Source organism: Anopheles arabiensis, chromosome 3 (genome assembly GCF_016920715.1).
Source record: "Anopheles arabiensis isolate DONGOLA chromosome 3, AaraD3, whole genome shotgun sequence".
Taxonomy (NCBI): Eukaryota; Metazoa; Arthropoda; class Insecta; order Diptera; family Culicidae; genus Anopheles; species Anopheles arabiensis.
In genome coordinates this window covers 7,944,037-7,956,167 of record NC_053518.1, presented here as the reverse complement: position 1 = coordinate 7,956,167, position 12,131 = coordinate 7,944,037, and the positions used below count along the sequence as shown (strand labels likewise).

The 12,131-nt window shown below is 44.3% G+C and overlaps 1 protein-coding gene across 5 annotated transcripts in view; it reads left to right on the top strand.

The window, feature by feature from the left end:
• Positions 1–11,928, top strand: part of LOC120901512 (nitric oxide synthase) — an 85,374-nt gene extending 73,446 nt beyond the window's left edge. For 4 of the 5 annotated variants that reach the window (XM_040309528.1, XM_040309526.1, XM_040309529.1 and 1 more), the window contains exons 12-22: positions 705–849; positions 3,761–3,865; positions 5,709–5,747; positions 5,890–6,297; positions 6,384–6,638; positions 7,142–7,289; positions 7,377–7,546; positions 7,617–8,048; positions 8,124–8,261; positions 8,337–8,528; positions 9,784–11,928. In XM_040309528.1, the coding sequence (XP_040165462.1) occupies positions 705–849; positions 3,761–3,865; positions 5,709–5,747; positions 5,890–6,297; positions 6,384–6,638; positions 7,142–7,289; positions 7,377–7,546; positions 7,617–8,048; positions 8,124–8,261; positions 8,337–8,528; positions 9,784–9,891 (2,140 nt within the window). In that variant the 3' untranslated portion in view covers positions 9,892–11,928. The remainder of the gene's footprint in view (positions 1–704; positions 850–3,760; positions 3,866–5,708; positions 5,748–5,889; positions 6,298–6,383; positions 6,639–7,141; positions 7,290–7,376; positions 7,547–7,616; positions 8,049–8,123; positions 8,262–8,336; positions 8,529–9,783) is intronic. The other variant, XM_040309530.1, reaches the window with a different exon arrangement.
• Positions 11,929–12,131: the final 203 nt, after the last annotated feature.

Here is a 12,131-nt window from a genome sequence, read left to right as displayed (position 1 = left end):
CATCAGGAAGTTTAAAAATCACATTTCTCCGTGCGCAACTCAACAACAACTTCTGTGTGAATAAAATGATCATTTCAATCGTTTATCACTTTCCACAATGTGAGGTTTTTTTCTTCAAGAATAAACAGCTTGACGCGTCACAACCTGCTTTTCGCACTTTTTTCGCGAAATCCCTTCCTTGTTTGTAAAGCGTATAATTTATTTGGCAAAATCTTTTAAATCGCCAAAAGAGAAAACGAGACCATTGCTAAAGAAAATACGCTCAACGCTCTGCTGCAGATGCTGCTCCGCATCGTTTTACACTTTGATTATAGATGGCCAACGTAAAGGAAGCGTAGCACACGGCTTCGCCCACAATCGTACATGGCATCCGCAGCGCATTCTAACACTGCCAACTTCCAAGTTGTCGTGGAAACGAGTGGCAGCACACATTGCACACAGAGAAAAAAACGCACAGGCATTTCAACTAGCACGGTGACACGAACCATCGTCAGACGACGTGCTGGCAGAACACTCGTGCCTTTAACGTTGCATTGGAAACTACTTTTTTGCATTTGTTCTCGCCTCCAACCAACCATTGGAGCGTAGTTTTTGTGTTGTTCCCTTGATCTGTCCACAAAGAGCAGCATTTTCCGTATTCCCTTGTATTTTCCCTCTACCACTCTACCAATAACCGTTTCTCGTTGTCTCGTTCTCTTCCCCAGAGCTGTCAAATTTACATCGAAACTGTTCGGACGCGCCCTGTCCCGCCGGATCAAGGCGACCGTACTGTACGCGACCGAAACTGGACGCTCGGAACAGTACGCCCGTCAGCTGGTGGAACTGCTCGGACACGCGTTCAACGCACAGGTAGGTTCAATCTTGATTGCCTGCCCCACTGGATGACACACCATCTGCCCGATGTAGTAGCTCTATTACTGCTGTAGTGCTATCGATGTAGTTGCGTTGGTGGGGTTCAGGAGCCAATTTCAGCAGGGAAAGAAACAGCAGTGAACAGACATTGATCCGAAAGGGGAAAGACAAGAGTTAATGCCAATGGAGATGGTGATCCGGCCAGGGCACGTGTCGTCGTTACGGATAATCTTGTCCGGAAGGATCTCTGGTTTCTGGTTCTGGTAGGGATTGAGATGGATGTTCATGTTTACTAATCGGCTGCGATGCGGTATCTCGAGACGGCTTGAGGAGATTGATTGGCAAACTGATCAACAATGAGAGGGACACATTGATTTTCAACTTATAACTTTTTGCCATTGTTAAGTTTCGTTAAATAATGATTGCATATCTTCAGGCGCCAAGGAATAAATCGCCTTAAAAATGGGAAGTCGCCATTCACAATTAAAACCAATTTAAGAACACGTATTTAAATTCATCCCTAAAATTGATAGCTCATAGCGTGATTTGAACCTTTTTCCAACAGTTTTCACTGTCTCATTCTATCAATAACTACACCGTAATACCTCAGACAGGTAACCGGGCTGGAAAGAATTGAATTATCTCCATCTCTTAAGAAATGATCCATCCCATCGCTTCCAGTCTCGCTTGTCGTCAGCATATTCCAACCAGCCACTCTTTCTGTTACCTTTCACGAGAGCATAAGCATAGCGAAAGCGAAGCATTCTTGATCCCAACCCAGCAATGCCAACCATGCCGTACAATAACATCGTCTTGCGACTTCCCTCGAGAGATATTCATAGCCCCAAAAAGCTTCCACTTTGGCGTAGAGAAGAAACACTTTAGAACGCGATAGAGCAAAGTGTGTTTTACTTTCCATCGTACTCATGGTGAATGTTTTTATGCCACCGTTCTTGTTGCTGCTGCTTTGCTTAAAGGACTCTCGAAGGTGCGCGACACACTCAGCAGCTGCTCACTCTGTCAGCATACTCTTCATCTCCCTCGGTTCCTGGTTCTTTTTCCACAATTTAAACTGTTTGAATACGGTTCGGAGGGAATGGGGAGCGCAAATGTAGCAAACGTGTTGCATGCTTTGCCCAAGGACCCAAGGAAGCGGATGAAAAATGAAGCAAGCACGAAAACCTGTAAATTCGTTCGTAAATGCTGCAAACACTAAACACGGCACACGCAAGTCCCTGGGAGGGGAACAGAATGTTTGACGACTACGGTGGGCTATGTTGACGTTAAAGCTTGTTTACGCTTCAGCAAAGGGAGAGGGGAGGAGGGGGGTTGGACGGAGCACAACCCAACGCCCACAGCGGGAGGTAAAAGAATTAGCTAACTCATCGTTTTTCGCAAAACCCCTTTTTCCATCGTGCTCCGAACATCCGTACAGAAGGAAGGTTGGGAGGAAGGGTTACATTTTATATTCCAGAATGCGGGAAACGAACCTTCTGGCACTATTTTCCACTACTATTCCCATTATCAAGTCTCCGTCGCTCCAGCATGCTGTTTCGCATCAAATGTTGCGTGATTTCGTTATCCTTCCCCCCCATCATAGAAAGATGCACTCAGCACAGCTTCCGTTGCTGGTTCTGAAGTTTCTCTTCAGATGCCTGTTTGGCAGGTTGCTTTTAAAATTCAATCTTTGAGCCCTGTTGGTATCAAGATTTTCGTTACTGCTCCAGTAAGGGGTTATAGTTCCGGCAACAATATTTAAAAAGGCAAAACAACAATCAACCTCACGGGAGAGAGGTGCTCATTGTGAGCTTTAGTCGGAAGGGTGTCGGAAGTTTAGCTTACAAAAGCATATTCTTGGGATGTTTTGTAGGGAAGGAGAGATATCAGGATAGGGGCAAATATTTTGCTCGCATAATGCAAAATCCATACAGTTTGTTGTTTTTTCCAAATTTGAGGATTAAGTGCAAAATTGATTTGATGATGTTTGTTTGCGTTAATGTTGTTGACCATTTTGTTTATCTTTTTTTTATACACTTTTTTTAATCTTTGATATTTTGTACTCTTATCGACTCTCAATTTCGTGTTCTATTTAGAAGATGATTTCGTTTTTCATTTTTCCGTATAATTTACCATTATAATCATTTTTTTCTTGTTATACTTCTTTTAATATTTTTGTTTTATATATTTTTTTCATTGTTTTGATGAAAGGGGGTTCTTTTACCTTGTTTATATCCATTTGTATGGTTCGTTTTATTTTACATTTTAGTGTTTTGTACGATTTTGTTTGATTTATTTGCGCAACATAATAACGGATGTTCAAATGTTCATGAGCGAGCTAATCCTACCAAATTCTTTCCATCTAATTTCCTTTTCATCTCCACACAACTCCCTCAACGCACATACATCAGCCAATGATGATAACAATTGCTAACAGCAATTGGTGCTTACCGAAACCCGCTCAGTAATATCCTATCCACGAACGAAAACAATCACGCAAGAGCCTTCCATTCAATCGCTTCTCTCTCTGACGCAAAGATGTGGAACAATCTTATGAAACAACGCTTTTATCCTGCTCGCATCGACGATCCAAACAAGCCTGGGAACTGAATTTCAATCGAGCAGAACATTTTCCGCTCCACCAAACCTAACTACAAACACAAATCGCCGACATCGAAAATTGGGCCACCGTCGCCCGACGTTGGATGGGCGAGAATATTTATTGTTCCGGTGTAATTTATGTTGGCCAAACGCAACCCACCCACCCACCGAAAAAAAGGGATAGCGACTAATATGTTCATTTCCTTTATTTTCCGTTCCTGTAGTGATTCTTTTACTTCTGTTTCTAACACCCACATGTGCGGCGGTGGTCGTTTCCGCGCGCACATTTTTCCTCACTTTTTCGTTTCAGATCTACTGCATGTCGGATTACGACATCTCATCAATCGAACATGAAGCCCTGCTGCTGGTCGTGGCTTCCACGTTCGGCAACGGTGATCCACCGGAGAACGGAGAGGTAAGAACATGTGCCAGCATCATCTCACCTTACCACCAGCTTACCGGACTAACTAGTGTGGCTTTTTTTTATTTTGTCAAACTAACGACTAATGTCTACTGTGTACTGTGGCGGGAAGGTATGGTGAAGTTTGAGAACGTTGAGACGAACAAGCCTTCCACCAATCGACCACACTTTCGATGTAAAATAATAACCTCAAATTAGCAGACGGAGCAATGGGGTTCTCGTGGTCGTGCTCGGTGATGCTCGATGGTAATTGTGGAGAGCAATGGGCTAACATTACCTTCTGCGAAGAGTCGTCGTTCTTTGGGGGAGGGGGTTGTGTGGTACGCATCGTTCTGGTACGTTGGATGCAGTGAGCGGAGCGGAGGAGATGGTGAAAGACGATTATGTTTGACTTGGTGGAGGGTGAGAGATTGAAACGAACCGAGAAACAACCGCAATGATGTTGAGAATGAGCTAAGGAAAGTATTTTCGGGCTACATTCTTCTTAGAAAAGCGCTCTCGGCGTGCGGGCGAAGCGGTTGTAAAACTGGAAGCCCGACAAGAATGAATGGTTTCCCAACCGCAGCCCAATTAGAAGGATTTTTGGAATAAAGGACCTTCTGCAGACGCAGAATGCATGTTTACAGCTTGGGAGGGTTGGTTTTTGCTTAATTTCATTGCAAAGTTTACTGACTGTAGATTTGGAATTGCGTGCAACTGTTGTGTTAATACTCCCATTTTGTGTTTGATCTACATGAGATAAGATAATCCCAATGCATCAAAAAGCGCTTCAATCATCCCGATGTAAATTTGTCATCCAATAAAACATTGATCCTTTGCGAAACTATTTACACCTCAGCGAAACGAAAGCATGACATCATTAAAATCTGCTGTCAAAACTGTCAGCCGGTAAACGCATCGACCAGCCAGAACGTGGGCTTTAACAAATTATATTTTCATTAACGCCCATAGCCTTTCACACACACGTACACTCAAGCTCTTTCAACCCCCTTCAAACAACATTCATCCCACTCACGTTGCTATGGTGAATGCATAATGAATTGAGCAGCGTACAAGGAGGCGCAAAACAGGAGCCCTAACCTAAAAATCACACAGCAACGTGCGGCGGTGGTTTAACATCACACGCGTACGACAAAGTAAGACCACCACCACCACGACAATACAACCGGAGCGCAACTTGCCAAAAAGGATGTGTCATTTATTTCCCAAACAAAGAGTAAAGCTTCTTGCTCACAACAACCAGACCAGCGTCAGAGCTTCTTGCAAAAGCATGACAGCATCTTCGCGCTCCCCGCAACCTGTTCACCTGGGGGCGGTGGGAGACGATAAAGACATCCAGTGCCACCGATAGAGGAAGATGTCTTTCTTTTCATTTTTTTTGGGTGAAAGTGAAATAAAAACACTTCACACCAGCCACCGTCGTCGTCGTCGTGGGCCATCATCATCGTTTCGGAGTTTATTCATCTTTATTTATGAAATGTCATCGTTGGCTGGTTGGTTGAGCTGGGTGATTTCGAGGGTGGTTTCGAGGAAGCATTATGTATTGTGATGTCCATTAACACGCATCTTGTGACATGTTCGCCAACATATCTTTATTCATTTGTTGACTGTTGAGTGTGTGTGTGTGTGTGTGTGTGTGTGTGTGTGTGGTAGATTGTTTGACGTATCGACCGTTAAACAGTAACGACTAACCAGGATTTGTAATCAGTGTAAAATAACAAGAAAGTGTGTGCAACTAACAAGGATGGTGAGAGTATGTGAGAACACCTTGAAGTCAATTATTCATTATTATTTCCCCTTTTTTGTTTCGTTTTTATTTTCATGTTTTATTTTGTAGCTTTTTAAGAGCGGATTGGAGACAAGAAAGAGTAAAACGGTCAGTAGATGTTATTCTGCAGGCATGAAGAGGCTGAATGAACGCCCTTATCGTGATGACATTAGCCCACAATTATATTTTTGATGTTTTTTAGTACACCTACATTTTCTCACTTCAACTTTTCCTAACTCCTAAATTTCAGCTTTTCGCACAAGATCTGTACGCAATGAAGCTGCACGAGAGTGGCCACCATCAAGCGCACAGTGAGCTCACCATTGCCGCTTCGTCGAAATCCTTCATCAAGGCAAACTCGCGCAGCGATTTGGGCAAGTTTGGCCCGATGGGTGGTCGCAAGATTGACCGGCTTGATTCACTGCGCGGCTCCACCACGGACACGCTTTCGGAGGAAACGTTCGGTCCACTGTCGAACGTGCGGTTCGCCGTGTTTGCCCTCGGCTCGTCGGCCTATCCCAACTTTTGCGCGTTCGGTAAGTACATCGACAACATACTGGGCGAGCTGGGCGGCGAGCGGCTGATGAAGATGGCGACGGGCGATGAAATTTGTGGCCAGGAGCAAGCGTTCCGCAAGTGGGCGCCGGAAGTGTTTAAGGTAGGCAGGAAGCGATATATAGATGCCACGGAACACGTGAAAAAGGGAAAGGGTACAGGGTACATTCCAAATCTCGATTTTCACAGATCGCGTGCGAAACGTTCTGTCTCGATCCGGAGGAAACGCTCTCGGATGCGGCCTTTGCGCTGCAGAGCGAACTGTCCGAGAATACGGTCCGGTATGCGCCAGTTAGCGAGAACGAGCCGCTCGACCGGGCACTGTCCAAGTTCCACAACAAGAAATCCATGGAATGCTCGGTGAAGCGGAATCCAATCAATCTGCACTGCGAGATGAACGGTACCGAGCGGTCCACGATTTTGGTAGAGATCATGGCGGAAGGGGTAAGTGGAATGGGAGCGGTGTGGGGAGCGGCGAGGGGGGGGTTTGTTTTGGCTTCGGTGTAGGAGCTCTGAGGAATGTTGGACTCGGATTCACGTTCGGCATGTTTTCGAGAGAGTGAGTTACCGGAAACGTTTTGAGAGGCGCTCACGTGTTGCATTGTCGATGGCTACTTGTTGCTTTTAAGAAAGAATTTTTGGAACTTTACTCCAATTTTGCATCGGGATGTCTTATAAGCTTAAAGTTATCACTGAATTAAATACAATTTAAGCATCTTTTCGGGAAATTAGTTTAAAAACAATTAAAGCAACACAAACATAGAATATCTCCAAATAGCCGTTAAAAGCTCTTCAAAATGAGTTCCACTGCATATGAGTTTCCAAAAAGCTCCTTCCAAGCTTACAAATAGCGAAAGGAAGCTTTGAGAGTGAAGGCTTTTGTAGACATTTGTAAGGTTTTGTCAAATTCAAACTAACGGACGAGTTCTCTTTACATCCATCACCAGATCGATTACGAACCAGGAGATCATGTCGGTATCTTCCCAGCAAATCGGAAGGAAATTGTGGACGGAATTATCGAGCGTCTGACGGGTGTTAACGATCCCGATGAAGAACTGCAGCTTCAAGTTCTGAAAGAAAAACAAACACAAAACGGTATTGTAACTGCATCACACTCCTCGCCCCTCCAAACAGTGTCCAATAATGAAGTGTCCTCTTGATTTGATGGCTTGATTTCTGCAGGTGTCTACAAATCGTGGGAACCGCATGAGCGTCTACCCGTGTGCTCGCTTCGCACACTGTTGACCCGTTTCATGGACATCACAACTCCACCAACCAGACAGCTGCTGACCTACCTTGCTTCATGCTGCAGCGATAAGGCGGACGAGGAAAGACTGCTTATGCTAGCCAATGTGAGTTATTTTTGCTACATTCAAAATCCTTATTTCAACTAATGCTGCTCATCCTTCCCCCCTATCAAAGGAGTCGTCGGTGTACGAGGATTGGCGCTACTGGAAGCTGCCCCATCTGCTCGAGGTGCTGGAAGAGTTCCCCTCGTGCCGACCACCGGCAGCCGTCTTTGTCGCCCAACTGAACGCACTGCAGCCACGCTTCTACTCGATCTCGTCCTCGCCGAGGAAGTACTCGAAAGAAATCCATCTAACGGTGGCGATCGTCACGTACCGGGCGGAGGATGGCGAAGGTGCCGAGCACTATGGCGTGTGCTCGAACTATCTGGCCAACCTGCAGCCGGACGATAAGATCTTCCTGTTTGTGCGCAGTGCGCCATCGTTCCACATGTCGAAGGATCCAACCAGACCGGTCATCCTGATCGGTCCCGGTACTGGCATTGCACCGTTCCGTTCGTTCTGGCAAGAGTGGGACCACATCAAGTCGGAAATGGTAGACTGTAAGGTATGTGGAATGTGGTCAATTAGTGATAGAGTGGAGGTGAACATCCAAAGTAATGGTTTATCCTTCTCGTGCTAGATTCCTAAGGTATGGCTCTTCTTTGGCTGTCGTACAAAGAATGTAGATCTATATCGGGATGAAAAGGAGGAGATGCTCCAGAAGGGTGTTCTTGATCGCGTGTTCTTGGCACTATCGCGCGAGGAAAACATTCCAAAGGTAAGTTGGTGGACAAAGGACTTTTTTCTTAACAACTTCAAACTTCTATTGTGTGCTCTTAACTTCTTTTCACAGACCTATGTACAGGATCTGGCCCTCAAGGAGGCGGACTCGATCTCGGAGCTCATCCTGCAGGAAAAGGCTCACATCTACGTCTGCGGTGACGTCACCATGGCCGAGCACGTGTACCAGACGCTGCGCAAAATTCTAGCGACGCACGAAAACCGCACGGAATCCGAAATGGAGAAATACATGCTGACGCTGCGGGTAAGTGGTAGCGATGATCGTGATCGTACCCGTCGTGATGATCCGTTTGTGCGCCGGTTCCGGTTTCCACCAGCACTGGACAGATGACGGGCCGAGTGGGTATTGTTCGCATGACGCGACTCGTGCCCGGGATGTGTAGTTTTTAATTTGTTTTGTACGTCTGCTTTTTTAATATAATGGTCGTTAGTAAACATGATCATTGCCACGTGTCCTTGCCTCCAACGATGAGAGAGGGAGTTGGTGTTTTAATACGACTGTTTACAACCATACATCAATGAAGATTGCCGCAGATACTGACTCCAGACGCCGGTTAATTGCATTCGTGCGATCAGAATCAGCGTGCGATAGGTGGATGGTTTTATTTTAATGATCGATTGAGTGGCATAGTCACATTGATGGGGAGACTGGGAACGAACTGTGATGATTTCAATTTTAAAGACTTCAACGGTGATCAAGCGACGAAATTTAAATTTTTCAATCCCAAAAGAGAGTTATAGAGCTTGTCTCGGTACGGGTTTTTTTTTCATAGTCTTCTTATACCAACGACACCAGTGACGTGAGCTCAAGCACAATAAATCTTCTCACATCGGCTTCATGAGTTATTCCATTTGTATAAGGTCCAGTCACACTTCACAGTTAGCACCCATGTGATTACCACGGCCATTAAAAAGATACATTAGCCACTTGCCAGTAATAATTGAACCATTTTGTGGCTTTGGACACGGACGTCAACTTTGGGGGCGATCGAAACTCATCCCCCTTTGCATTCAAATGAGCGCCACTGGAAAGGGGCTCCTTCCTTAAGCACGTCCCAGCTAATGGCACTACCCTACCCTACGATATCATCCACCCCAGTGATAGAGAAACCGATACCGACTGCTTGCCTTTGATCGAATCGAACGACCCGCTGCGGTCAACCCATCCGAACGGGCGGTGAACGATTCCGCCTGCATTACGATCACGTACTGCTCACGGTGCTTCGGTGAAGGCTTCGCTTCTATCTCTAGGCCGGGATCGGTCGGTGATTGAATGCGTTTTGTTTACGGAAGACGGTGCTGTTGCCGGTCAGAAGAACAATCGATCGGTGGGTTACAATGCATTGTATGAGTCCTTCTGTTCGGTTGTTGACTTATTAGATGAGTTTGATTAGAGGAGCATTAAACTCCTGGGAAACAGTTCTATACAGTAACAAAAAAACACATTTCTCTTATATTAATATGTATCTCTCTCTCTCTCTATTTTCCTCTATTTTCAGGACGAAAACCGCTATCACGAGGACATTTTCGGCATCACCCTACGTACGGCTGAGATCCACAACAAGTCACGTGCCACTGCCCGCATTCGTATGGCTTCCCAGCCGTAAGCGTTTGGACCGGACAGTGGCTTCACCAGTGTTGGACGACCCTTTTATGCAGCAATGACGCACTCGGAAGCAATATAGCGGGCTTTAAGCAAACAAGTTTAGATGAATGCGAAAACGTTGGTTTTTGAAGAAACAAGAACATTTGTTTCAATGTTTCCTCCACTCTCAACACCACTGAGTCGCAACGAAAATAAGGCGAAGACGAAAACTGTAAGTGTGTTGTAATGTCTCCTTTTCCCTCTCCCAAGGATAGCGAGACAGTTTTCCAATTCTACATTTAACAAACAGTTGATAAGAAAACGATACCATTTGAGCACTTCTTTGCTACAACTCCAGTACTGCAGTTAAGCCACTCTCAACGGACAGTGTTGGGGAAAGTGTACCAACAAAATCATTCAAATCTTATTGCTTAAACTGCACATAACTAGCACCCCCATTCGCCTTTCGAGTGCAAGTATATTGAGAGCGCGTACTGCAATTGCACCCACACTTTTTCTCTCAACTCTACCGACCTCTGCATCTGGATGTTTTTATGAGTGTTTAATAAATGCACCGCCACGATCACATGTTGTTGTACGCGTTCTCTCGATGGCATCGTGGCAAATGTTGTAAAAGGCAATACATTTACATTAAATACAATTTTAAATACATCGAAAGCAAATTGTGAAACATACACACACAGCAAATACGCAATCACGCTCTGCACCAAGCTCTGCTTCACACAGCTGCTGCTCCTGTACTTGTTTGCGGGTTGAAAATGGCACCCTTTTCCGAACCGAAAAGCAAAGACAAAACACCGCACTAGAAGGTTTTTAAGATGGGAAGTTAACAAAACGTTTTCACTGTTAAATTTTATCGAAACCAAACTCTAAGCTAAACTCTATCTCTCTCCCTCTCTCGAATGTGTGAAATATAAGTTAGATGCGGTGCTATTATAGAAAGCTGCTGCTGGTGGTGGTGATATGGTGAATGTTATTCAAACCCAAGGGGTGTGTGTGTTTGTGTTTTTTGGTGTGTGCGTGCGCTAGGATAGGAAATCCATCAACTGAACAAATGAAACAATTTCGAACCGATGTCTTATAATAGATAGTTACGTTTCCGGCAAACAAACCCCTCAAACTAAAAACAACAAGAAGAAACAAAACACAAGCTTTCATATGCACACAAGACTAGTTAAACAAAACGAATGAACTAAGATGCAGGCGAATGCGAGGCGAAAGTCCTTTGACGTGAAACTGATGAATGTGATCAAACTGGTAGCAAGGGTGTGGCAAACCGGTGGGAGAAGACGGCATTGTATTTAGAACGAGCAGGGAGTAGAAGGAAAGGATGGAAAGAGATAAATATAAGTGCAGTTTTTTTATTGTTTGTTTGCAAATATATTAATCATCATCACACAAAAGAAACATCTACTCTGATTCACGGAACATCTTTAAAGCAAAAGCTGAAAAGGGAGATGATTATTTACATATTGCGTTCTTAACAGTTTCTTTCGCAACTTTATGCAACTTATTAGCGCAGAGATAAAGCATTGAAATTAAAGAAAGTCAAAGAAATGCACCTGATACCCACCCCATAATTCAGAAAGCACTAACTTATACACCCTCGTCTATCATTCTCTCCGCTACTCTCTCAATGAATGTGTGTGTGATATTGTATACTGTTATCTGATAATTTTATCAAAACTACAAACAAACAAACAAAAAGCTCCGATTTAAAGCGAACAAAACTGGCAGTAACTGGAAAACAAAAGCGAAAGAGAGAGACAGAGAGAGAGAGAGAGGGAGAGAGAGTCGCGAGATGCAAAACCAAAACCAAATCAAACAAAGCTAGCTATATACATACCATATATATACATAGATATATACATACAGCATATATATATATACATTTCGATTATATTCTTATACACACTTCTCACACCCCAAACCAACACTACGTTGCTAAGGGCAACACTTGAGAGACGCATCTCAACGGCTGTAAACGGCTGCAAACTGTTGAAACGACAAACAAAACAAGGATATGGTTAAAATGTAAGGGCTATGGAAACTATACATCGTTAAAGCAAAGCATACACATGGACTACACAAGACGAAAGCAAAACATCTTTCAAATCCTCTTTTTGTCTCTAAAAAAAACACGAGAACCAAATTCTTTACAAAACAAAGCCCGTGAGCAATTCAATGCGAAGAGCACAGTTGTCTCTAACAAACTATGCGAACGCGAACAACTCCAGGTCA